General features: G+C 34.0%; 1 protein-coding gene across 6 annotated transcripts in view; it reads left to right on the top strand.

Annotated features, from left to right (window-relative positions):
* SUCO (SUN domain containing ossification factor) overlaps window positions 1–25391 on the top strand; it is a 93077-nt gene that overhangs the window by 32854 nt on the left and 34832 nt on the right. For 3 of the 6 annotated variants that reach the window (XR_005783569.1, XM_040451670.1, XM_040451675.1), the window contains exons 5-15: window positions 1882–2019; window positions 2245–2395; window positions 5436–5559; window positions 6452–6588; window positions 7628–7695; window positions 15344–15451; window positions 17122–17227; window positions 19565–19585; window positions 19772–19827; window positions 20312–20403; window positions 21079–21144. Coding sequence is in view for 5 of the 6 variants with exons in the window: in XM_040451670.1 (XP_040307604.1) it covers window positions 1882–2019; window positions 2245–2395; window positions 5436–5559; window positions 6452–6588; window positions 7628–7695; window positions 15344–15451; window positions 17122–17227; window positions 19565–19585; window positions 19772–19827; window positions 20312–20403; window positions 21079–21144 (1067 nt within the window). In the remaining variant the exon portion in view is untranslated. The remainder of the gene's footprint in view (window positions 1–1881; window positions 2020–2244; window positions 2396–5435; window positions 5560–6451; window positions 6589–7627; window positions 7696–15343; window positions 15452–17121; window positions 17228–19564; window positions 19586–19771; window positions 19828–20311; window positions 20404–21078; window positions 21145–25391) is intronic. The other 3 variants (XM_040451672.1, XM_040451671.1, XM_040451674.1) reach the window with 2 other exon arrangements.

Genomic DNA, 25391 nt, shown 5'->3' with positions numbered 1-25391 from the left:
TGCATAATGATTTTATTTTAATGTAATGGTCTTATGATATAACCAGTGTTTATTCTGCTTCCAAACTCAGTGAAGTAGATCCTAGCTATGAAATCTACATCCCATAAAGTGAGGTTCTACTTGTTTAAGTAACTGCTTATTTGAGTAATCTTCCTTATAATTATCAGATTCAAATGTCAGATTATTCACTTCCATCAAGTATTACTGCAGCATTCCATTGGTAGGTCTGTCTTTTTGCGAATAGCTCCCTTGTTCAAACTTGATAGTAAATACTCAGAATTTGTAGATCTAAGGTTTCTTTAATTTAGAAAATCGATTATGTACTCTTCTAGCTCCTTACAGCAACACTACAAAGAACAAATTCCCTTCATACTGCATTAATCATTTCCTATATCAAATGAATTAATATATATTTAAAAATTGGATAGGGTAATATCTGGTACATAGTAAAAATATATGTGTCAGTTAATATTATTATCATTACTTTTTTTTAACTATAAGTAATTTTATTTTTATTTTTTTATTAAAAATATTAAATTTTTAAAAAATGTTTATTTATATAAATAAGGCTCCAGGCTGCGAGCTATCAGCACAGAGCCCATCATGGGGCTCGAATCCACGAGCAGTGAAATTATAACCTGAGCTGAAGTAGGACGCTCAACTGACTGAGCCACCCAGGTTCCCCCTCCCCCCAAATTTTTATTACTGTTTATTTACTCTTGAGAGAGAGAGAGAGAAAGAGAGAGAGGGAGGGAGTGGGGGAGGGGCAGAGAGAGAGAGGGAGATAAAGAATCTGAAGCAGGCTCCAGGTTCTGAGCTGTCAGCACAGATCCTGTCATGGGGCTTGAACTCACAAACTGCGAGATCATGACCTGAGCCAAAGTCGGACTCTTAACAGACTGAGCCACCCAAGTGCCCTATCATAAGTACTTGTAAAAACACTTATTCTTCTCAAGAACTTAGGGGGCTGGGGTGAAGGAGTTTTACTTAAAGATGTTAGAGTTTTCATTTAGGTGTTTATCCTAGGTAAGGAAGAAAGAAACAGAAGACAGGCTTAGAAATAATGGACAGTATTTAATAATACTTATTCCAGAAAGAATTTAAGGCTAAATAATATATATATAGACAGTACATCTTATCTTCCCTTTATCCTGAACATGACTGCTTCGTGAATTGGAAGTGAGTAGCAGAACATATTAGGGTATGTGTTTTTTAAGTGAAATTCTAAAAGTGTCTTAAGAACTTCAGTTGAAATGTTAATAGAGATAATAGATTATTATTATTTTTTTTTTTTAAATTTTTTTTAACGTTTATTTATTTTTTGGGGACAGAGAGAGACAGAGCATGAACGGGGGAGGGGCAGAGAGAGAGGGAGACACAGAATCAGAAACAGGCTCCAGGCTCTGAGCCATCAGCCCAGAGCCTGACGCGGGGCTCGAACTCCCGGACCGCGAGATCGTGACCTGGCTGAAGTTGGACGCTCAACCGACTGCGCCACCCAGGCGCCCCGATTATTTTTTGATACTATAGGCAACAACTAATATTGGTAGAATATACTAACCTGGAAAGGACCCATTAGGAAGATGCAGTTAAAATAAATAATTTTAAAATCTTATTTTTTATGAGACCAAGCACTAATGTATGATATTTTGTTTTAAAACTTAGCAGTTAGCTATTTAAAGGCCAAGGGCATTAACAGATCAAGAGTCAGCAGTTGACTTTATGTGATTTGAAATAAGTGAACTCTTGAAAACAGCCTGCCAAACTGTAAAGAATTCTCCTGTCTTAGATTATGTTTTGAAAATCACTAATACCATTTTTAACTTATGCCACATTGTGTTCATTGAATTACCAGATTGTATTTTTTGTTTCTATTTTTAGTGAAATAGAAAAGTCTGGTACTATTCCTATAACCAAGCCAAGTGAAACTGAGCAGTCTGAAACTGATTGCGATGTTGGTGAGGTTCTTGATGCAAATACTCCGGTTGACCAGCCTTCCTTTGTTAGTCCACCTGAAAGGTGGGTGTGAGCCATTGTTTTCCCTTTTATAATTCTGTAATAATAGCAGTGTCTTGTTTGAATGGACTTTGGTGCATACTTAATTCCACTTTATGATTGAGAGAAAGCTAATCCCTTTGTGCTCCTTTCTTGGTTTACTTTGTACATGATAGTTGTAACAGATTAGATTGCATAAACTTGTTATTCAGCTGAAATTTTTTAATATGTCTTTTTGGTTTCAAATAGCCTTGTTGGCCAGCATATAGAAAATGTGTCATCTTCACATGGCAAAGGAAAAATAACAAAATCAGAATTTGAATCAAAGGTTTCAGCAAGTGATCAGGGTAGTGGTGATCCAAAATCTGCATTGAATGCTTCAGATAATTTAAAAAATGAGGTAGGTATATAACTTGCACTATTTCCTACTTTATTATATGTATTTTTATTTTTTGTTAATCTTGCAATTTGCTAACCATATTTGCCATAAAAACAGGGATTATGTAGTTAATGAGGAATATGGAACTGAGGAGTGAGCTGTGCTTTCTGAGAGCAAGTGGTCTCCAGTATATTGTTCATACATGAAGTTGTTCCAAATGTGAAATGTCTTTGGTATTTTATAATTAAGTGGTTTTCTGCTACCATCAGCTGTTTGATACCAGATATATAAAGTCCTCATTTAAGCATTTTCTTGGAGAGCTATATAGAAGGTATGATTGTTAAGTTTGAGTATCTTCAGTATATAAGCTTAACTCCATATACAGTGTTAAATTTAGGCTCTTCAATGAGAATTATTAAAAAAAATTGTTTTTAATATTTATTTACTTTTTAAGAGAGAGAGAGAGAGAGAGAGCACACGTGCATGTGCATGAGCAGGGGAGGGGTAGAGACAGAGTGCAAGTGGGGAAGAGACAGAGAGGGAGACACAGAATCCGAAGCAGGCTCCAGGCTCTGAGCTGTTAGCACAGAACCTGAGGTGGGGCTTGAACTCACAAACCGTGAGATCATGACCTGAGCCGAAGTTGGATGCTTAACCGATAAAAGGCTGTAATTTTTAACTGTATTAATTACCTCCTAAATAAATTAATATCCTGGAAAAAAGTGTCTCAGCTAGGTACATTTTTATAAATTGTGTTCAAAGTAGGTTTTTATTTAATTTTTAAATTAAATTAGTGGTAATACTTTTCTGCTATATATATTTTTTTTAAAATTTTTTTTTCAACGTTTTTTATTTATTTTTGGGACAGAGAGAGACAGAGCATGAACGGGGGAGGGGCAGAGAGAGAGGGAGACACAGAATCGGAAGCAGGCTCCAGGCTCTGAGCCATCAGCCCAGAGCCTGACACGGGGCTCGAACTCACAGACCGCGAGATCGTGACCTGGCTGAAGTCGGACGCTTAACCGACTGCGCCACCCAGGCGCCCCTCTGCTATATATATTTTTAATAGCCACGTACTTTATTAGTCAGTTAGTTTGTTCTGCAAAACACTCCAACACAGAGGTTGTATGGGAACCAATTTGCTAACTCTTCTTTAGTATTTGCAATATATGCAACCGATAAGGATTACTGTCAACTACAAAGACTACCTACAAATCAGTAATGGAGGAGAGGAACAATATATTCAGCAAAGAAAATATCTAAAATAATCAAGAGATTATGGGTATTTGTATTTGTGTAATTCTAATACTCTAGTGTATTAGTGTAATTCTAATATACTAGTGTCAGTCCTTAAAAGTTTGCTTTAATATAGTGAGTACTTGTATTAGGGAAAATGTGCCCTATACCATATAGCACATGTGTACTATATGAGACTTGTGCTATTTGGCAGAGTAAGCTGTCTAAATAAATATTGTGCACTTCTCTAGGAACTGTTTGTAAATATGTTATGCATTGTTTTAGGAATACAGAAATAAATAATGGAATGAACATCCTTGCATACATTATTCAGCTTACAGAAAAAAATTACAAATTGAATTTTTGCCTTTCCCCAGTTATATTTCTTCCCCTTCAGATAGAACACGTATCTAAAATTCAGTGTGTGTGTGTGTGTGTGTTTAAGAATGTGTTTTTAAACTTTTTCCAAAAGTATTATTATAAACAATACATACTATTAGTTGGCATATTTTGAAGCAGTATAAAATGGTCTCATTCTCAACTATTATGTGACTCAACATTGTTTTTGAGATTTGTCTGTCAATTGTTTTCACTGTTGTATTTCACTACCACAATTTATCTGTTCTTCAATACATGGGTATTTAGGTTGTTTCTAATTTCTGGATATTATAAACAGTGCTGCCATAAGCATTCCTGCATACTTTCTTAGTCACATGCGCATGTTTTCACTGATATTAATACATAAGAGTGGAATTACTGGCTCATAGAGTATGCACATCTTCAGTTAATATTGCTAAAATTTTTTTTAAATTTACTTATTTATTTAAGTAATCTCTACATCCAATGTGGGGCTCTTAACTCATGACTCCGAGATCAAGGGTCACATGCTATTCCAACTGAGTCAGCCAGGTGCCCTCAGTACTGCTAAATTTAGAACTCCCTTCAGCAGTCTAATAGGTGTCTTATGGTTCAACAGACATGCCACACTTGAACCTTCATCAGATTGGTATAATTTATTGTCTCTGGTTTTCATTTGCATTCCTTGATTATCGATTATTTTATATTTTTTCTTTGCTAAATTTATTGTTCCTCTCCTCCATTATTGATTTGTAGGTAGTTTTTATATTTGGTAGTAATCCTTTATTGGTTGCATATATTGCAAATACTTCTTCCAGCTTGTGACTTATTGTACCATGTAGTTTATGGTTTTGTGATATGTTTAATTTAAAAATTTTAATCCAGCCAAATGTATCAGCCTTTTTTTAATGATTTATTCTTTCTTCATCTTGTTAAATCCTTTCGTATATGAAGATTTTTCTATAGTTTCTTTAAAAGCTTTGTTTTTCTTTAGATTTTTTTGTGTTTCTTTATGTTTTTAAATCCACCTTAAAATTTTTATGAGAGTGGTAATTCCTGTTAAGGAATTTTTAGAAACAACATGCTATATCTAGAATTAGTTAGCTTTCTTTAATGCATATATTATTTTAACTTAGATTTTAAGGTGGATGCATTACAACTATAGTACTTACTAATTTGTATGGTTTATGTAGAAGTAATTGTTTGCTTAGGGTATATTATAAAGTTTTTTACAGCCTAGCTTATATTGCAAACGTGAAGAATATGTTTTGTGATGCTTTGGTAAAAGATTTCAATTTTTTCAAGAGAAACTCAACTTTTAAGTAAACCAAACCTTTTCTTTTTACATTTTTCATTTTTTTGAAATATTGTCTTTCAAATATAAAATTGGACTTTAATTTCACAAAAACATTTGTATATTCTTTTATGACTTACTGTTTTTTGTGTATTCTTTTGCATTTTTTTTCAGAGTTCTGATTATACAAAACCAGGGGAAATTGACCATACATCTGTAACAAGTCCCAAAGACCCAGAAGATATACCAACATTTGATGAATGGAAGAAGAAAGTTATGGAAGTAGAAAAAGAAAAAAGTATGGAAGCGTTGTGATTCCTTTTTTTTTTAATTTTTTTTTTTTTTAACGTTTATTTATTTTTGGGACAGAGAGAGACAGAGCATGAACGGGGGAGGGGCAGAGAGAGAGGGAGACACAGAATCGGAAACAGGCTCCAGGCTCTGAGCCATCAGCCCAGAGCCTGACGCGGGGCTCTAACTCCCGGACCGCGAGATCGTGACCTGGCTGAAGTCGGACGCTTAACCGACTGTGCCACACCCAGGCGCCCCGGGAGGACTGATTTAAATGTGCATTTCTGTCTACAGTTGGTAAAATAAAGCTTTTGAAAGCCTTTTAAAGGTGAAACTTACCAAGATACTGTTGGTTTCACATATATAATTTACCTGTGTATAATTATATAATTTTAATCTTAATTAAAACCCATTCTTGTAAATTACTGAATGAGGATAAAATAAGATAAAGTAGGCAGAGCAGTGGTGTTTATTTCAATTTATAAGGAAATTTGAGGCATGGAAACTTTTGAGTTATAAAGCTTTAAACTGTAAATGGAGTTGGACTAAGATATTATACTTTCTTTTGGCTATTTCAGAGTTAAAAATTCTTAATGTTAGAGATAGAAGGACAACATTCATCCTTAATAAAATATGTATGCACAATATTTTGATTCTCATGGATAAGTTCCATTTTGAGAGTAGACATAAATCAAGTAATGTGGATTTTTGTAATTTGTTTTTTAGAAATATTTTAAAGTATTAAAGTAAAGCAGTTTGAATTGCTTAATGGGTTTTGAAAATATTCTCTTAAGCATTAAAACCTGGTCTTCACTAGACAGCAACTTACTGCTTTTGTGATCATTGTTTCCTGGGAGTATTTTTAATGATAATCATTACATATATATGTTTATAATAAGGTTTGTTTGCAGGTCAGTCAATGCATCCATCTTCTAATGGAGGTCTACATGCGACAAAAAAAGTCCAGAAAAATCGAAATAATTATGCCTCAGTAGAATGTGGTGCCAAAATTTTGGCAGCTAATCCAGAAGCCAAGGTACTTAACTATAAATTTCTTATATATGTATATATAAGAAACTACTAACTTGATTAAATAAAGGCAACTGTTTGCTCAGAAATATCTGTCTATATCTATATTATTTTGCTGAGAACTATTTTTTAACATGAGCTATTTTTCTGATTCACTAATAAATGCAGGATTATGCTTTTAGAGACATTTTCTTGTATGAGTTCTTCTGTTGGTTGATACATTGTACTTTTTTTTTCTTTCAAAGACTTTATTTTCTTCAAGCAGTTATAGATTCACAGCAAAATGGAAAGAACGGTAGAGATTTCTCATATACCCCTTACACCCACACATGTTTAGTCTCCTCCATTATCAACATACCTCCCACCAGAGTGAAACATTTGCTACAGTTGATTAACTTACACTGACACATTATTATCAGCTGAAGTCCATAGTTTACCTTAGAGTTCATCTTACCACATGGTTTTTGGGTTTGGGCAAATGTGTAATGACATGTACCCACCATTATAGTATCATGTACGGTATTTTTACTGCCCTAAAAATCCTCTGTGCTCCACCTATCATTCCTCCTCCCCTCGACTCCTGGCAACCACCAGTCTGTTTAGTATCTTCATAGTTTTGTCTTTTCCAGAATGTCACATAGTTGGAATCATACCATATGTAACCTTTTCAAATTGACTTCACATTTTTAGCACTGAATAATACTCTGTTGTCTGGATGTGCCACAGTTTCTGTTCATCTACTGAAGGGCATTCATCTTATTTTTAACTTTTAAACCTGTTGAGATTTTAAAAAGGAAATAGCTAATAGAAAATCATTTTTCCTTTATGGTAACAGACATTTAATTTTAAACATTTTGTCATAAGGCTAACTTAACACTTACAGACATAACTGGTAAACTTCAGCCATTTTTATGCCTTCTTCTCAAATGAATGTTTTAGAATCTTAGTATTTGAAGATCTAAAAATGTAGAAATTCTAGAAGTCTTTAGAGTTGAAATAAATATTTTCCCATAAGTAATTTATTCCCTTCCCCCCTTTTAAAACAGAGCACATCTGCTATTCTTATAGAAAATATGGATCTTTATATGTTGAATCCTTGCAGCACTAAAATTTGGTAAGTAATATAAAATTTAATAAATTATGTACTTTAATCTATATATGTACATATATTATGGTAAGCTTTTATGTTAGGATTAATTTGTTCATGTAGTCACTTAAAAAGCATTTATGATTGACAGGTGCTGGTAGTATAATTATCTTAGGTCCTGGGATACAGAACTGAAGATAAAATGCCTTTCCTTTTAAGGTCACACCCACACACAAAAATAAGTCTAGTTAAACAATTATGAAATAGTGTAAGAAGTATTGCTGAAAGGTTATTGTAGGAACAGAGATGATATATACCTGTGAGAGAGGATGAGAGGGTTTCCTAGAAGAGGTAATTCCTGAGCTGAATCTTGAAGGATTCATAGGAAGTCACAAATGAGGAAGGCAAAGGCATTCAGGAACTGTAAGAATAAGGAGACATACTAAAAGGAGCATATTTCTTTTTTCTTCTTCTTCTTTTTTTTTTTTTTTTTTTTGAGAGAGAGAGAGAGAGAGAGCACAAGTGTGTGTTAGGGGCAGAGGGAGAGAGAGAGAATCTTAAGCAGGCTTCACGCTGACTGTAGAGCCCAACACTGGTCGTGATCCCACGACCCTGGCTGGGATCATGACCTGAGACAACATCAAGAGTCGGACGCTCAACCAACTGAGACACCCAGGAGCCCCTTAGCTTAAAATTTTTTGAAGTTTATTAAAGACCACAGAGGTCAGTGTTTGTTTTAAGTAAGGAAGTAACGTGAGATCAGTGGTGTCTTAAGAAGGCTTGTCCTCAAAGGATGGCCTACAGCAGAATGCAGTTGGGAGCATGGAAACCAGTTAGGAACCTGCTTTAATTAAGGCATTGGCAGTTCAGATACAGAAGAGAGGGGGATATGAAAAATATAGCAGATAAAATTGGCAGCTCCTGGTTAGTAACTGGATGTGGAGAGAGTTATCTCGGAAATCTCCCAGGATTTTGACTACTACTTGGTTCTATAATTCTGCTGTTAACTAAGAACATAGGCAAAGGAACAGATTCATGGGGGGAAATAAGGTGTGCTCTACCAATAGTTTCATTAGATTTTTTTATTTAATTGCTCAAAAGCAGCTGTTCAAAAAAGAATTGAGTAAATCACCATCATACTGATTTACTAAAAATATATTATTTTTTTTCTTATTTTAAGGAAAAACTCTTTAAACTTTAAAGAGAGTGCTTATTTTCTACTGTCGGCCTTTGCTCCTTTTGGTACATTTAGGTTCATTTTGAAAATGAACACCAGATTATTAAAGTGTTTTAAGGGATAATTTTAAAAGCTCATTTTTCCTCATGTCATATATTAGATTTGAGGAAATGATTGTCTGCAATTGTAATTAAAATGTTATTTGGGGGTTTTGTTTTTATTTGTAAGAGCCTCTGTAGTCAGTAACAGACAGCTTAAGTGTTTATACTCCAAAATTTTGAATTTCAAGCAAAGACATGTTGGGATGAAGTTGTATGAAGTAGTCATAGCTACCCATTTGTATTTTATTTTATTTTATTTTATTTTTTTTTTCAACGTTTATTTATTTTTGGGACAGAGAGAGACAGAGCATGAACGGGGGAGGGGCAGAGAGAGAGGGAAACACAGAATCGGAAACAGGCTCCAGGCTCTGAGCCATCAGCCCAGAGCCTGACGCGGGGCTCGAACTCACGGACCGCGAGATCGTGACCTGGCTGAAGTCGGATGCTTAACCGACTGCGCCACCCAGGCGCCCCTACCCATTTGTATTTTAATGTTTCTGCCAAACAGCATGTATTGAGGTATATGTGTTTATTGCATATTTTGTGTTTGCTCATTCACGTATGTGTCTTTTCATGTAACTTTAGAACACCTTTAACTGATTTCACCTGATTGTAAGTAGTTTACTCCTCCTAAGGTATATTAAGACCACACAGTCTCACTGTAGTTTTAGAAGTCTTAATATCTGGTAGAACAAGTTTATACCTCTATTTATAGAGGTTATACCTCACTATTCTTGTCTCTTTGTTTTTTATTTTAAAATTTAGAGTCATCTTCTTGAGTTCTTTGAAAAATGCTGGCATTTTTATTGGTTGTATCAAATCTATAGATGAATTAAAGGATAATTGACATTCTAGATTTTGAGTCTTTATTCATTTGTTCATTCGATTATTGAGCATGTTAGGTTGAACATGTTAAGTGATGCTGCTGGTGCTGGAATAACATTGTTTCACAAAATAGACTGAGATCTCTGCCGTTGTGGAGTTTTTATCCAGAAAGATGTCAGTCCCTGATCACCAGTGAGATAGAGCATATTTTCATGTACCAGTTTTTCCTCTCCTCTGAAATGCTTATTTTATCCTATGTTTTCTATTGATAAGCTTTATTTTTTTTTATTTTTTTATTTTTTAAAAAATAATTTTTTTTTCAACGTTTATTTATTTTTGGGACAGAGAGAGACAGAGCATGAACGGGGGAGGGGCAGAGAGAGAGAGGGAGACACAGAATCGGAAACAGGCTCCAGGCTCTGAGCCATCAGCCCAGAGCCTGACGCGGGGCTCAAACTCACGGACCGCGAGATCGTGACCTGGCTAAAGTCGGATGCTCAACCGACTGCGCCACCCAGGCGCCCCAAGCTTTATTTTTTTAACTGGTTAGTAGAAGTCTAACTTAGCAGTTGTTTATCTTAGAAAATGGATACAATGTAACATTTTATCTTAGCTCTGGATGGAACATATAAATTATATATGTTGCACATATTTTCTCTAGTGTGTGAATTATCCTTTCAGTTTCTTATCAGTGTCTTGATGAATAGAAACTTTTAATTTTAATGTAGTTGTACTTACCTGTCATACAATTTTGGATTTGTTATATGTCAGATTTCTTTGGCATAAAAAAAAAGATAACTCAAATTTTAAAATTCTACAAAATATTTGCCTTTCACATTTAGGTTTTTAATCCCAGTTGGATTTTTTTTAATATAGTATGGAGAAAGGACTCATTCTTCCCTCACCATGTTGCTGTTTAGATAATTGTTTATTCTTTAGTTCACACTTTCCCCTCTGATTTACAATGTACCTTTATCACAAAGTTTCCTTCTAAGCATGGGTTTGTTTCTCTATTCCCTGTTCTGTTCTGTTGGCCAGTTTATCGATGCCTGTAGCAACACCACACTTCCTTTTGCTTTATGGATCTCAGTACCTGGTAGAGCAAGTTTTTGCCTCATCTTCTTCAGGACTGACTTGGCTGTTCTTCTGCTCTGCTTTTTCCTATAAATCTTGGACTTATCCTGTTGAGTTCCCCAAATGTCATGTCAAATTTTGTTTGGAATTTTATTGAATCTTGAGATGACTCAGATTTTGAGTTTTCTTATCCATAAATAGGACACATTTTTCTTTGTCTCTTAATGTCTTTCAGTAAGATTATTTTTTAAAATTTTCATGGTTGTATATCTTTTATTAAGTTCATTTCTGGGAAGCTATTTTTTGTTGCTATTGTAAATATATCTTAAAAATTATATTTTGTTGTGTATAGATGTCCAGTTTTTTATATGTGGATCTTAAACCCAGCTACCTTTTTATATTCTGTTTTTCTAATAATATGTGGATTATTCTTTAGGATTTCTGTATAGGAAATTGTAGCTTCTCTGCAAATTTTTCTTCTTTAAAAATTTTTTTAATCCTTTTCATTGTATTTTACTTTCTTTTTGTCATCTCATGCTGGCAAGTTCCTTGAGAAAATTGTGAATAGAAAGATAGTAGGCAGTATCCTCTTACTCCTTATTTTGAAGGCATTGCATCTAACCTTGTACCATTGGATATATTCTACGTTTGGAACTCAACTATAAACTCATCTGGGCCTATGGGAAGATACTAATTTTCTTTCAAGCATGTGATTTGAAAACTAAGTAATACATTCACATGGTTCAAACCCAAAAAGGATAAAGGAGTTACAATGAGAAATATCCTTCTAATCTCTGTCATCCATCTTCTTATTCAATGTTAAATTTTTAGATATCTTTTCAGTTTCTTTATGCAAATATAGACAAATTTATACAAATACAGATTTTTATACATCTTTTCACAGAACATAGTATATTATGCACACTATTTTTCACCTTGAGTTAAGTTTTAACTTAGTATCTGGTCATCTTTCAATTTCGTTCATAGAAAACTTTTTCATTCTTTTTGATAGCTGTATAAAATTTCATTATATGGTTGTACCATGACTTAACTAGTCTTCTGATGTTGGATATATGGGTTGTTTATAATCTTTTGCCATTGCAGTGTTACTGTAAATTTGTGCATGTACAATTTTGGACTGGTGTGAGTAGATGGCATGTAGTTTAAATGTTTAAACTACATTTAAAACAAATAGTTATATGACTAGGTTTTCTATTTATTCTTAAATTAGTTTTGGTAAATTATACTTTTCTAGGAATTGGTTTAATACATTTTTAAAGTTTTTATAATAAAGTTATTTGTAGTATACTGCTTAAATTTTTTTTTAAATCCTAATATTTTAATTTATGCCTCCTATTTAATCCCCACATTCTACTTTTACTTTATTGATTCCTTCTATCATACCTTTTTATTTTTTCCTGTTTTATGGATTTCTGTTTGAAACTTTATTATTTTATATTTTCTTTAAGTTTAATCTGTTGAACTAAATTCTTTTGAGATATGCACATTTAAGTTTATAAACTTCCTTCTTAATTATATCAACTAAATTTTGATACATGGTGTTTTATCACACTGCTTTTGTGTTTAGATGTCTGATCTTTTTTTTTTTTTAATTTTTCTTTTTTAGATCTCAGATCTTTTAAAATTCCTGACCTAGAAATAATTAAAAGAAGCATGTTGAAATTAGATTTGTCAACTTTTATATGTATTTCTGTTAATTTGCGCAGAATATTCTCTGCTTCTAAGAAAACATAAAAGATGAGGCATAAAAATGAAAAAGCATTTTAAAATCAACTGAGGAATATTTACAACCTATTTACATTTTATGTATCATGCGGCTATTAGGTGCATACACATGTTAGAATTGTTAAATCTTCTTGGTGAATTTACTTTTTTTTTTTTTTTAACATGTATTTATTTTTGAAGGAGAGAAAGAGCGTGAGTGGGGGAGGAGAAGAGAGAGAGGGAGACACAGAATCTGTAGCAGGCTCCAGTCCCTGAGCCGTCAGCACGGAGCCTGATGAGGGGCTCGAACTCACAAACTCACAAACTCACAAACATGTGAGATCATGACCTGAGCTGAAGTCGGATGCTTACCTGGCTGAGCCACTCAGCCACCCCTTTTAAAACTTTTTTTTTTATTGTTTATTTATTTTTGAAGGAGAGAAAGAGCGTGAGTGGGGGAGGAGCAGAGAGAGAGAGGGGGAGACACAGAATCCAAAGCAGTGAATTTACTTTTTATACCTGGTAATATATTTGTTTGAAAGCTTATTTTTTCTGATATTAATATATAGCTCATGTCTTCTTAGAAGTGGAGAACATTGTATACAAAAGAAAGAAGTGGGGAGAATTAACTTTTTATTTTCTTCTTAATACTCTTTCAGAGTATTGTCATTGTAAATAACAAGTAAAGTCTCAGTTTGATTTTCTTTAGTTCCCTCTCCCAAGGTTGTTTTGGTGGTATGGGAAATGTTTAGGCTTTGGAACCAGGTGGATTTGGATTTTGACTTTTAGCTTCACTGCTTGTTGGCTGCATGACTGTTAGGGCTTTTGATTCTGCTGCTTTAACAGAGACCGTGGAACTGTGGTTTAAATAAGAGATTTAATTTTCTTTGATGTAAAAGCTCAAGCTGGTAGGTAGTGCAGGAGTGTAAAAGAACAATGAAAGGACCCACACACCTTCTGTCATGTTCCTTTTCCTCCCCTGCAGGTGTTGACCCTGCCTGGGTTGCTGAAATGATTTATTCCTCCCACATTCTCATTACAGCCTGTAAGGCAGTAGAAAGCAAATGGAGAAGTAGCAGCTCCCATTTAAAGGCTTGACCTGAAAACTGCACTTGACACTTCTGCTCACAGCCCATCCTCCAGAACTAAGCAGTATGGCCAAGACTGAGAAATACAGTGGCCATAAGAGCTCAGCTACATCTTGGAGGAGAGGTTTCTTATTAAAAGATAGACGAGAAGAATGTGAAGTAACCAATTAGTGTTTATTGAATTGTTTTATAAAATGGAGATGATAGTCTTTGCAGTGTGGTTGTAAGAATTAAAGGATGGATGTAAATCATCTAACATAGTATCTGACCCAGAGTAAGCATTTAACAAGTTAGTTTGCTTCTCTTCATGAGCTTTTCTCTAAAACCTGATCGCTTTTGCCATCTCTTAGAACTTGGCTCTGTTGCTCTGTCATAAATTAAACACAATATGTTAATTTTAATGTTTTTGATTTATTTCACTGTCAATATATATAATAACATTTGGTATAGTTATTACATTATAGTAATATAGTAATTATAGTATAGTAATTAGTATTGATTAGAGTGCTAGATGTCATGAGTATTTCTCTTCCCCAAATGCCATACTGTATGCAGTTTTATTTTACACACATGATACCATACTTTTAATTTTTCCTAAGAAGAAGTATTTTATGGCATTCTTCCATGTTTATAAGTACAGGTCACTAGCATCATTTTTAAAGAATAGTTTTATTGAGACGTAATTGACATAAAAATATATATACACATGTAAAATAAAGTGTAACATGTAAAAATATGCAATATGATAATTTTTGACATTTATACATCTGTGAAATTATCACCACAATAAAGATAATGCACATATCCACCTTCCTAAAAAGGTTTCTCATGCTCCTTTGTAACTTTTCCTTCCTAAACCCTGCCCCCACAATAATTAAAGATCAGTTTTCTATCACTATAGTTTACATTTCCTAGATTTTTATATAAATGGTATGTATAGTTTCTAGTATCATTTTTTTTAAAACGTTTATTTATTTTTGAGACAGAGAGAGAGAGAGCATGAACAGGGGAGGGTCAGAGAAAGAGGGAGACACAGAATCCGAAACAGGCTCCAGGCTCTGAGCTGTCAGCACAGAGCCTGACGCGGGGCTCGAACCCACAGACCACGAGATCATGACCTGAGCCGAAGTCGGACGCTCAACCGACTGAGCCACCCAGGCGCCCCTCTAGTATCATTTTTAATGCCTGTTGGCATCTGATTGTTTGGGTGGACCATACTTGAATCCTCTATGCTAAACATCTAGGTTGACTTTTTCCCCCTGTGCCTTGCTATGTGACACTGTATATACGTACAGGGGTGAATGTTTGGATCAATGTGTCCTTAGGATAGATTTCTAAAAGTGTATTGCTAGATCAAAGGCTGTGTTACCCTTTGAAGCCACGTATATGCCAAACTGCCATCTAGACTAGTCAGTTGACACTATTACTAACTGTCCTTTGTGAAGTCATTCCTTCTCCAAGAATGTGCTTTGTCATTGAAATATTGTTATCAATATCTTGTGTTATTTATAGTCAATATAAATATCTTGTGTTATTTATAGTTACCCCACCCCCCCAACTAATGATATGCTAGAGAAATAATGAGTAACTTAGTGAAAGTCTATTTTATGCAAACTCTTTATGTTTCATATGAACTGTTATTTTGGTTGGTTTATCTCAATAATTGTCTTGTGTTCTTTTTAAAGGTTTGTTATTGAACTTTGTGAACCAATTCAAGTAAAACAGCTTGATATTGCAAATTATGAATTGTTTTCTTCTACTCCGAAAGACTTTCTGGTTTCTATCAGTGACAGGTAAATTCTAAAGCTGCCTTCTACAGAGTTTGTTAGATCTCCAGAATAAAAATTTTTAAATGAGTCACTTTTTAAAAAACTTTAATTTTATTTCTTTTATTTTAATGTATCAGTTTGTAAGAACAATAATACTACTACCGTAGTATTAGGCACTTGTGAATCAGGTTACTTTCATTAACTCATATAGTTTTTATAATCATCCTATGATCTTATGTATAATCATCCTATGATCTTATTCCTTTATAAGATGAGGTTAAGTAGTTTGCCTAGGTCAGGTGACTTATTCAAACCTAGATGTGTATGACTTCAAGGTCCTTTTTTTTTTTTTAATTTATTTATTTTGAGTGAGAGAGAAAGAGAGAGAGAGTGAGCATGAGAGGCGGAGGGGCAGAGAGAGAGAGAGAGAGAGTGAGTGAGTGAGTGAGTCCCTAGCAGGCTCCACTGTCATAGTGCAGAGCCAAACAAGGGGCTTGAACCCAGGAACCCTGAAATTATGACCTGAGCTGAAATCAAGAGTCAGATGCTTAACCAACTGAGCCACCATGTGCCCCCAGAGCCCTTATTTTTAATTATAACCTGTTGCTGCCAAACATTTCTTTAAAAAGTTATTAAAAACATTCATGAATGTTTCATTTTTTATCATGAAATGTATTTTTGTTAAAGTATATTTTAAAAACTTTGTGTTGTGTGTGTGATTATAAAAGAATAAGCATGTATTATAAGGAATTTGGTAAAGAACCACAATCTAATCAACCAGAGATAACTTATTAGCATTTTAATTTATTCTTTCCAGTCTTTTCTATATATTTACTAATTGTATTAAAAAATGAGTTTTTACTGCTTACATCCTGATAACTATCCTTGTCTTTTAAAGACACCATTTAAAATTCTTGATTGATTGATTGATTGATTAAGGTATAATTAACATAGAATTGACCATTAGTGGTTTTATTTTCCGTGCTGTTTCTTCTCCCATCTCACACTCAGCACTGCATATATACAGTTATTGAAGTTAATTCTCAAGACCTTTTGAATTCCAACCATTTTTCATATAATAACCTTGCTCTGATCCCTTCTTTTCTCCAAGCTATAATTTTAAGAGCATTCATTACTTGGAGGGATTTTTAAAATGCTGTAATAATAAAAAATAATACCTGTAGGCTTTTATGTTAGATTTCCTTTTAAAGAGGGGGAACAGATCTGTAAGATCTGTGAAATTCCAATCTAATGGTAAAGGATTTTTTCTGATTCCCTTTCCACCAGTACTTTTACTTAGACTTTATATCATCACATACGTTTCAGTACGTGAAAAGTAGAACCTCCTTCTTCCAAAATAATCTCTTGGTTACTCTTTATTTTAAAACCTCCATTGTACTTGGATAGAAGCCCAACAAACAGTTTTGGTTCTACCTTGTCTTCTCCTTTTCTTGCTTTCTGTAATGGTGTGATTTTTAAGATACTCTTCCCTTGTAAAGAGGAATCTGTCAGAGTTTAGTTGGAAAAGGAAATGTATTTATTCAACCCAATATTTTACTCATATTTAAACTATGTTAAGTGAGATGTTCACCCAGAGAGGGGAAAAAAAGCCAAACAGGATGTATTTTGAAGATGTGATGGAACTCTCAATATGTGGTTTATGATTTTTTTAAAAAAATGTTTCTATTTCCTAGATATCCCACAAATAAGTGGATTAAGCTGGGTACTTTCCATGGAAGAGATGAGAGGAATGTCCAGAGTTTCCCTTTGGATGAGCAGATGTATGCAAAATATGTGAAGGTAAAGTTTATACATACAGGACTATGTTTTTTAATGAAAACATACCTATTATTTATACTTCTTTGCTCCTCACCCCGCCTTTTTAGAAATCATAAAACTTAAGAGGAAATTTAATGCAATATTCTTTTTGATAAAATTCTTACATGGATGTTATTTTATGAGACAAATATTAATACATTCCCTTTTGTATACCTGGAAACTTAGGCCAATTTTCTGATATTTGCAGCTCTGATGAAATTTAAAATTGTATCAATATTTTTTTTGAGTCTTTATGTAAAATGTCATCTTCATAGTATCATATCTTTATTTTTGAGAGTGTGTGTGTGAGAGAGAGAGGGAGATACAGAATCCAAAGTAGACTTCAGGCTCTGAGCTGTCCACACAGAGCCTGATGTGGGGCTTGAACTCAAGAACTGTGAGATCATGACCTGAGCCAAAGTTGGACGCTTAACCAGGCACCCTATAGTATCATATCTTTATTTCAAAGCCCAGATTATTGTTAGTCACTGAAGTCTTTAAGCAGGTCTGATTTTCTTTTTTAGAATCTGATTCTTAGATTATTTTAATTTTAATATTATAACTTTTGCCTTTTTTATTGTATATTCAAGTGAACTATTCTGTGTCCAAATGCCAATTTTAAATAAACTTTTAAAAACACTTATATTCAGTATTCTTGCTGCTTCTTCCACAATGTAGAGGTGAAAATCTCTACCAAATAGAATTCTCACTTTTGAATTGGATTTTAGGCAAACTATGGGAATTTCTTATACCTCTCTTCCTCTCTTTTTTTTCCTTAAAATAATAGCACACCTTAAAGTACCATTGTGTTTGTAATATGACCTTTTGGAATGACAGCAGCTCTAATTTCTGTCTTTTCTTCTTTAAATGTGTATCTTTTTTAAGCATGTATTAAATTGGCTTCTATGAATGGGTAAACTTGTAGTATTCCTAGTCTCAATCTAAAAATGCTAAATTCTATTTTTAAAATATAGTTAATAAATAGTTCAACAGTGTTCAGAAAAATGAAGGTATATTTTCAGTTTCTTTTAAAGTGAATTCTGAAATAATTGTTTAATGGCCTTTTTCTATAGCAGTTTTTATACTAGGAAAAGAAAAAATTGTAAGAATTATTTGGCAGGTGATACAGTTGCATTTAATTTTATAATTAAGACAATGCACATGTTATGAAATAGTTCCAAGAATCATTCTTCATACCAACTACTTTATTAATAATGGCAGAACATTTTATTGGTGGTAAAAAAAAATGCCAGCCCCTACTTTGTGTTTTTTATGGTGGGACACTATGGAGCATTTTGATGATTAGCTGTCTAAAATGCTCTTTCTGGTAGTAGTCTAAAAGCAAAAAACATTTAATTCTAAGTCCAATGTTAACAAATATTATGTAAGTTTACCTGGGTTTTCCTTATCCCCAAATAAACCCAGATGTACAAACTACTTTTTAATAGTTTGTATTTTAACAGTGGGTTGATACATATCTTTTAGTTCTGTAAGTTATACTTGAAATAACATAGCATATGAAAAATTCATGCTTTCCCTAAAAAAATTTGTATATGGTATTATATAAGAATAAATATTATTTTGTATTATGCTAATATTTTTATCATTATGTATGTATATGTGTATATCCACATATGTATCAGTATATAAATAATATACAGATACATATATGATACGTATCTATAATTTTGAATTAATATAAGACACAGGCTGTTTCTAGATCCTCTTTATTGCTTTTATGTATTTTTTTAAGTTTATTTATTTTTGAGAGAGAGATAGAGGGAAGGAGAGAAGGAGAGGGAGGGAGGGAGGGAGGGAGGGAGGGAGGGAGAGAGAGAGAGAGAGAGAGAGAGAGAGAGAGAGAGAGAGAGAATCCCAAACAGGCTCCATGCTATCCGCACAGAGCGCCATGTGGGGCTGGATCCCACAAACTATGAAATCAGGACCTGAGCCTTATTCAAGAGTTGGATGCTTAACCAATTTGAGTCACCCAGACTCCTCTCTTTATTACTTTTAGAATGCTTTTATTTCTGACAGAGAAATAAAACAGCAGCAATGAATTTTAGCTTAAGCAACATAACCTTAAATTTAATTTAGTTCATTACAGTTCAGTTATACTTTCTAGTTGTGATGGTAAGAATTTAAATCATTGATTTGATTTCTGCAGAGAAATAAGAGTACTACAATGTTATCCATTACAGTACATTGCTTTCTATACTTTAATTATACAGTATAATTTACAAATATTAAATGTTGCTTATGGCATGTTATCCAGACTTTGGAACTGATTTCTTTTTCTTTTCCTTTCTCTTGCTTCAGATGTTCATCAAGTACATAAAGGTTAGCAACCTTCTCTTTTGCAATATTGAATAACAAGGCATGGCATATTACTGCATGGCAAAAAAGCAAAATTTTACCATTATTGATTTTTGGGGAAATGAGGACTGTATTTTTAGAAATGTTATAATGAAAGAAACTGAATACATTGCTAGATAATCTCACATGCACTGTGCTTTTATTCTTTAGGTGGAGTTGGTATCACATTTTGGATCAGAGCACTTTTGTCCATTAAGCCTTATAAGGTATTAAAGAACAACATACATTTACTAAGTGATTAAAAAAAGAAAGTGATACACAAAAATCCCAGTATATTTAGAGTGAAGAAATAATTTCCTATCTTGTGAAGTTAATACTATAGAAATATAAGCTGTTAAACCTTTCTTGTTCCTAAATCCATTTTAGAAAAATGTAAAAATTTGCTCTGAGAAAAAATAACTATTATATGTGTCTGGCTTAGCTTGCTTGCTATTTTGCTATGATGATAATATATGGAAAATCTTAGACTGATATCAAAACTGGTCATTACATTTTTAAATGTCTTAAAAGCATTTTAATGGACACAGTGGATGGATGACTACAGTGTAAGAAACAGCCATTATTTTGAAGTCTAAAAGCTAATGACCCTCAAAAAATGACCAAAGTTAATGTATTTTGTCATTTGTAATGAAGAGATGAGTCTTAACTCTGTTTTGTTTTGAAAGTCTTTAATGAAATTGTTGTTAATAGGGTATTTGGCACCAGCATGGTGGAAGAATATGAAGAGATCGCTGATTCCCAGTATCAGTCAGAACGTCAAGAACTGTTTGATGAAGACTATGGTAAGTGGCTTTAAGACATGTGACTATTATGTATGGTTTTTTTGTTTGTTTTTTAAAATCTAATAACCTGAAGGGGTAGGACAAGGTTTTTTGACACCCTCCATTTCTACTTTATCAAGTCCTTGTGTTTTGCTTTTTTCTTTTTTTTAATGTTTATTTTAGAGAGAGAGAGTGCAAGCAAAGGAAAGGCAGAGAGAGACGGAGACACAGAATCCAAAGCGGGCTCCAGGCTCTGAGCTGTCAGCACAGAGCCGACGCAAGGCTCAAACTCATGAACTGCAAGGTCATGACCTGAGCTGAAGTCGATGCTAAACCACCTGAGCCACCCAGGAGCCCCAAGTCCTTGTTTTAAGATGTCTTAAACCATAGTCTGAAAAACTGAATTTTTCCCTTCCCTAATTTTCCTATAAGCAAAATGAAAACATTTACTAAGGGTTGGTAAAGTACATGGAAAGCTTGAATAAAAAGTCTTATAAATGTGATTAAAATTTTGGTAAGCAGTGGAATTATTTTCCTTAGTTTACATCTGTTTGATAAACGGCTTCTGAATCTCATAAACTTTTTGTGAATATATTTTAGATTATAGTGAATGTTTATAATAAAATATGCTTTAAATGTCAGCCGACTTTGATAGGGATAGTTTTAGTTAATTACCTTCATTTTCTCTTTAAACAGATTATCCACTGGATTATAATACTGGGGAGGATAAATCCACAAAAAATCTTTTTGGTTCTGCTACAAGTGAGTATTTGGGGATTTTCCTAGACACTACTAAAGTATTTCCCAACTTTTTTTTCCCCTGAAATATGTGGATATTTTGTTGTGGTACAGTTTAGGAAGCTCCTAGTCCCAATATTGAACTTGAGTTGAAATCAAAGATACTGCCTTTGAAATATATTTCCATAGAAATAAGCGTGGATGAAAAGAAAGAGAAGAGAAAAAAAATGCAAGCACAAGTTGTTTCTTCTACCCTAAGTGGATTCCTTGGAAGAATGGGCTGTGAATTTATGGGGGGAAAGAATTATTAAAGAGATCCTAGACCATATGCGTAGAAGCATCTGGATAGTCATGCTAGATGGGAAGGGAATTTGAATGGTAGTTGCAGAGGTAGTATGTATGAGTGAAATCCTAGCAAACAAGGGTTTATCTATCTATGGATATAGTTTCTGATGTAATTACAAAATATAAAAGCTGTTCTTACTCATAATAATAAAGATTCTCAAGCAGTAACAATAATAGTAATAATAATATACTCTTTGTAAACTGAAGAAATAATGACTAAGATATATTAGTGCTTCAGTTTTTGTCATGCCTGCCTAGTGGTAGGCTAGCTAAGGAGACTCTCGGAAAGACCATTACCAACTGACACTTTATTTTTACTGTTATAATGCAGGTAGGTATATTTTAATGCTTGTTATTTTTGGCTATTCCTGAAGAATATAAAATACTGGAAGGAGTTTTCTTTTTATTTGGAGATTAGTATGGTAAAAGTAAATCTTAGCAGAATAGATGACTAGTTTCTTGTGCATTTCCCTTGTTGCTCTTAGTAAGTAGAGTTCCTTGCATCCCAATCTTATGGTGTATGTTGTCTTTATACCTTTTGGGATACTCAACCAGTAGTTTATATACTTAAGTAGATATTTTGTATAGCTTCAGTATAGGAAGCTAGGAGTCACGTCGGTTTTTTTGTTTTGTTTTTATCTTTTTTCTTCTCCCTTCTTCCCCTTATGCTCTCCATAGAAAACTGTAGTCTTCAGTAGACTTTTTTTTTTTTTAATTTTTTTTTTTCAACGTTTATTTATTTTTGGGACAGAGAGAGACAGAGCATGAATGGGAGAGGGGCATCAGCCCAGAGCCTGATGCGGGGCTCGAACTCATGGACTGCGAGATCGTGACCTGGCTGAAGTCGGACGCTTAACCGACTGCGCCACCCAGGCGCCCCTTCAGTAGACTTTTTAAGGCATAGGAAGAAGAATGTTAAAAATACTTGCATAAGAGGAATCCTTTTTTTTTTTTTTTTTTTAATTTTTTTAATGTTTATTTTTGAGACAGAGAGAGACAGAGCATGAACAGGGGAGGGTCAGAGAGAGGGAGACACAGAATCTGAAACAGGCTCCAGGCTCTGGGCTGTCAGCACAGAGCCCAGTGCAGGGCTTGAACTCACTGACCGCGAGATCATGACCTGAGCTGAAGTCGGACGCTTAACCGACTGAGCCACCCAGGCGCCCCAAGAGGAATCCTTTTATGTAGTATTTAACTTTGTTGCATATTAACTCAATATAATTTTTTTTCACTCTACTGCTAGTCAATTGACTTTCTAGATATTAGAAACTACTTTTAAGTAGAAAACTTAGCTATCTAGTTGATGATGGAATTAAAAATAGGTGCTTCATTCACTGCTGTGAGACATAGTTTTTTAGGAGTGAAAAACATGATGTTGTTTTATCTATGTGGATATTCATATTCATGTCCTTAAATCCATGTGAAAAATTCTGATATGTAGTAATCATCATAGCTCAGTGATGCTATATTAGCTATGAGGCAGCGTTATTATTTTATAGAGTCAGAAAATAGCCCCAGACTGAAAGATCTCTCGCTTCTGATGGTTACTGGAAAGGAAAGGGGCACCTTAGGGCACCTTACCATAGTATTAGATAAAGGAAATCTTGTTGATATTCTTGGTTTCTTTTTCTATATTCTTAGGGGATTAACTGCTAGACACCATTAAAGCCCAGTTATATTTCAATGGAGGACATTTCCCTATTTGTAATCACTTCTCTGACCAAGGTATTATTTGAATTAATTAGATATAGAATCTTCTTTATTTATATCCTACTTTGGGATCTTCTTCCTTGAAGATGTGTTTCTTGGTAACATATTTAGTTTTCTTTTTATGGATCTCTGGAAAGGTAGTCTATTTACCTTCCCGTGTTCTAGTGTTAAAAGAATTTGTTTAGTGAGACAAGATGGGTGGGAGGATGTCAGCTAAGCCTAAATACAGAAAATGGAGTTTAAAAAGATGTCCATCTCTTGATGTTTCAGAAAAAAGAGAGGCAATAGTACCTGACTGATAAGACTTTGGTGTCATAAAGCTTATAGACATGACCTAACACTGCTGTCGTCTATATCTGTTCTTCCTAGTTTTCTGTGAAGAGTCTGGGACTATTTCTGAGCCTGACTTTGCTACTACCTCCAAGGTGGTATAACATTTAAGGAGTAAATAACAGAATGGAATCAGGCCAAAGAGCTAGTCTCTGGCACTAGAATATCTGAATTTAACTGTTCTCATCACACGTTGTAAATTAGCTTGAAGTTGGCCAATTTTGAACCTGACTTACTTTTTATATTTACATAGCGTCTCCAAAACAGAATTCTGTGGCTTTAATCTTAATAGAAACTCCTTTTTCCTTTTGGTATTGAACAGTTAGTTAGTAGTTACAGGAAATACATGTCACCAGAGTACATTGCATCTATTAGGACTTGGTTATCAAAGAACATACATACCATATATTTGGACATTCTTGATATAATTTTCTTAATTGCCAAAAAGGGAGAAACTACTATGTTAGAGCAACATTCTTGATTTTGTGTATATGCCGGCTAGGCAGCTCTTCTGCCTGATTCTTTTATTTACATTTTTGAACCAGAGCATTTAAATATTTTACATCAACAAAAATTCTTCACATTACTCTGCTTTTTTTGTATTTTGTCACATGGATTTTCCAGACCACTCTCTACTTTAATATTCTTGCAAGTCTGCCTTTACTCCTAAATACGGTCTGCATTTTGTTAGAATCACTTAAAGGCCAGGTTTCTGTGTGTATGTTTAAGATAGTATACAGTTTTTGGTTTCTTTTACATCAAAGTATTTTTATGAATGTATATATTTTAAGGACCTAGCAAGAGAAGAGAGAACAAAGGTGGAACATGCAGCAGAGGTATCTGAATTCACATGGGAGGAAATAGTTATTTTGTTGGTTTGTCTTGTTATGTGGTATCATAGATAGTTTGTTTCCTGCATCCAAAAGAGCCAGAGTGTGCTGGAGACTAAGGATAACATGTTGATCCCTGGGAGAATTTCATTCCTGAGGGAATGAGATTGGATGAATAGTGCCCAGCTCAAAGATAAAGGAGTTGGCTAATCTGGGAGACATTAAAGACAGGTATCTAGTTTGGTACTGTATTCCAAATTATTACTTTAGCCTATTCTGAAGGATTTTTAGTGGTCAGATGATCATTGTGACAAGCTGTCATGTGTTTGGATACAAATTGGGAGTGGTCAGAATTGAATATTCACAAAGCTGCTTTCTCTCAAAAGACGAAGTAAGACTACATTTGGCAGTGTTCTGTGAATGTAGCAAAATTATTTCTTATGGATTGGATGGGCTGAGAATGTAGAAATTTGCCAAATTTTGCTTTTGTTAATGAATTCTGTAACAATAAATGCCCCCAAATTTCAGTGCCCCCAAAATTTTGTATCTGAGTTAAGATTGATTTTAGAGTATAGATTTGACTCCAAAATTTGGAATGTGTGAAGCAGTCAGTTTTAACTGAACTTTGGCTGGCAGACCAAGTAGAAGATCAGATACTATTGCAATATTGGTTGATATTAAAAGTGGGTTTATGAGGAAATAACAAGAGTTTCCATTGCTCCTTTATCTTGGTTTGTGAGGAAATGTGGTGTTTCCATTCCTGGGTGGTTTTTTTTTTTAAGTTTTTATTTAAATTCCAGTTACTATACAGTGTAATTAGTTTCAGGTGTACAGTATAGTGATTCAGTACTCCCATACAACACCTGGTGCTCATTACAACAAGTGTACCTAATCCCCGTCACCTATTTTACCCATCCCCCCCATGCACCTCCCCTCTGGTTACCATCAGTTTATTCTCTATAGTTAAGAGTCTCTTTCTTGGTTTGCTTCCCTCTCTCTTTCCCCCCCCCCCCCTTTGCTCATTTGTTTCTTAAATTCCACATATGAGTGAAATCA

The sequence above is a fragment of the Herpailurus yagouaroundi genome, unplaced genomic scaffold (assembly GCF_014898765.1).
Source record: "Herpailurus yagouaroundi ecotype Mexico unplaced genomic scaffold, PumYag 205, whole genome shotgun sequence".
Taxonomy (NCBI): Eukaryota; Metazoa; Chordata; class Mammalia; order Carnivora; family Felidae; genus Herpailurus; species Herpailurus yagouaroundi.
The sequence above is the reverse complement of the archived record's forward strand: the minus strand, read 5'-3'. Positions and strand labels throughout refer to the sequence as shown.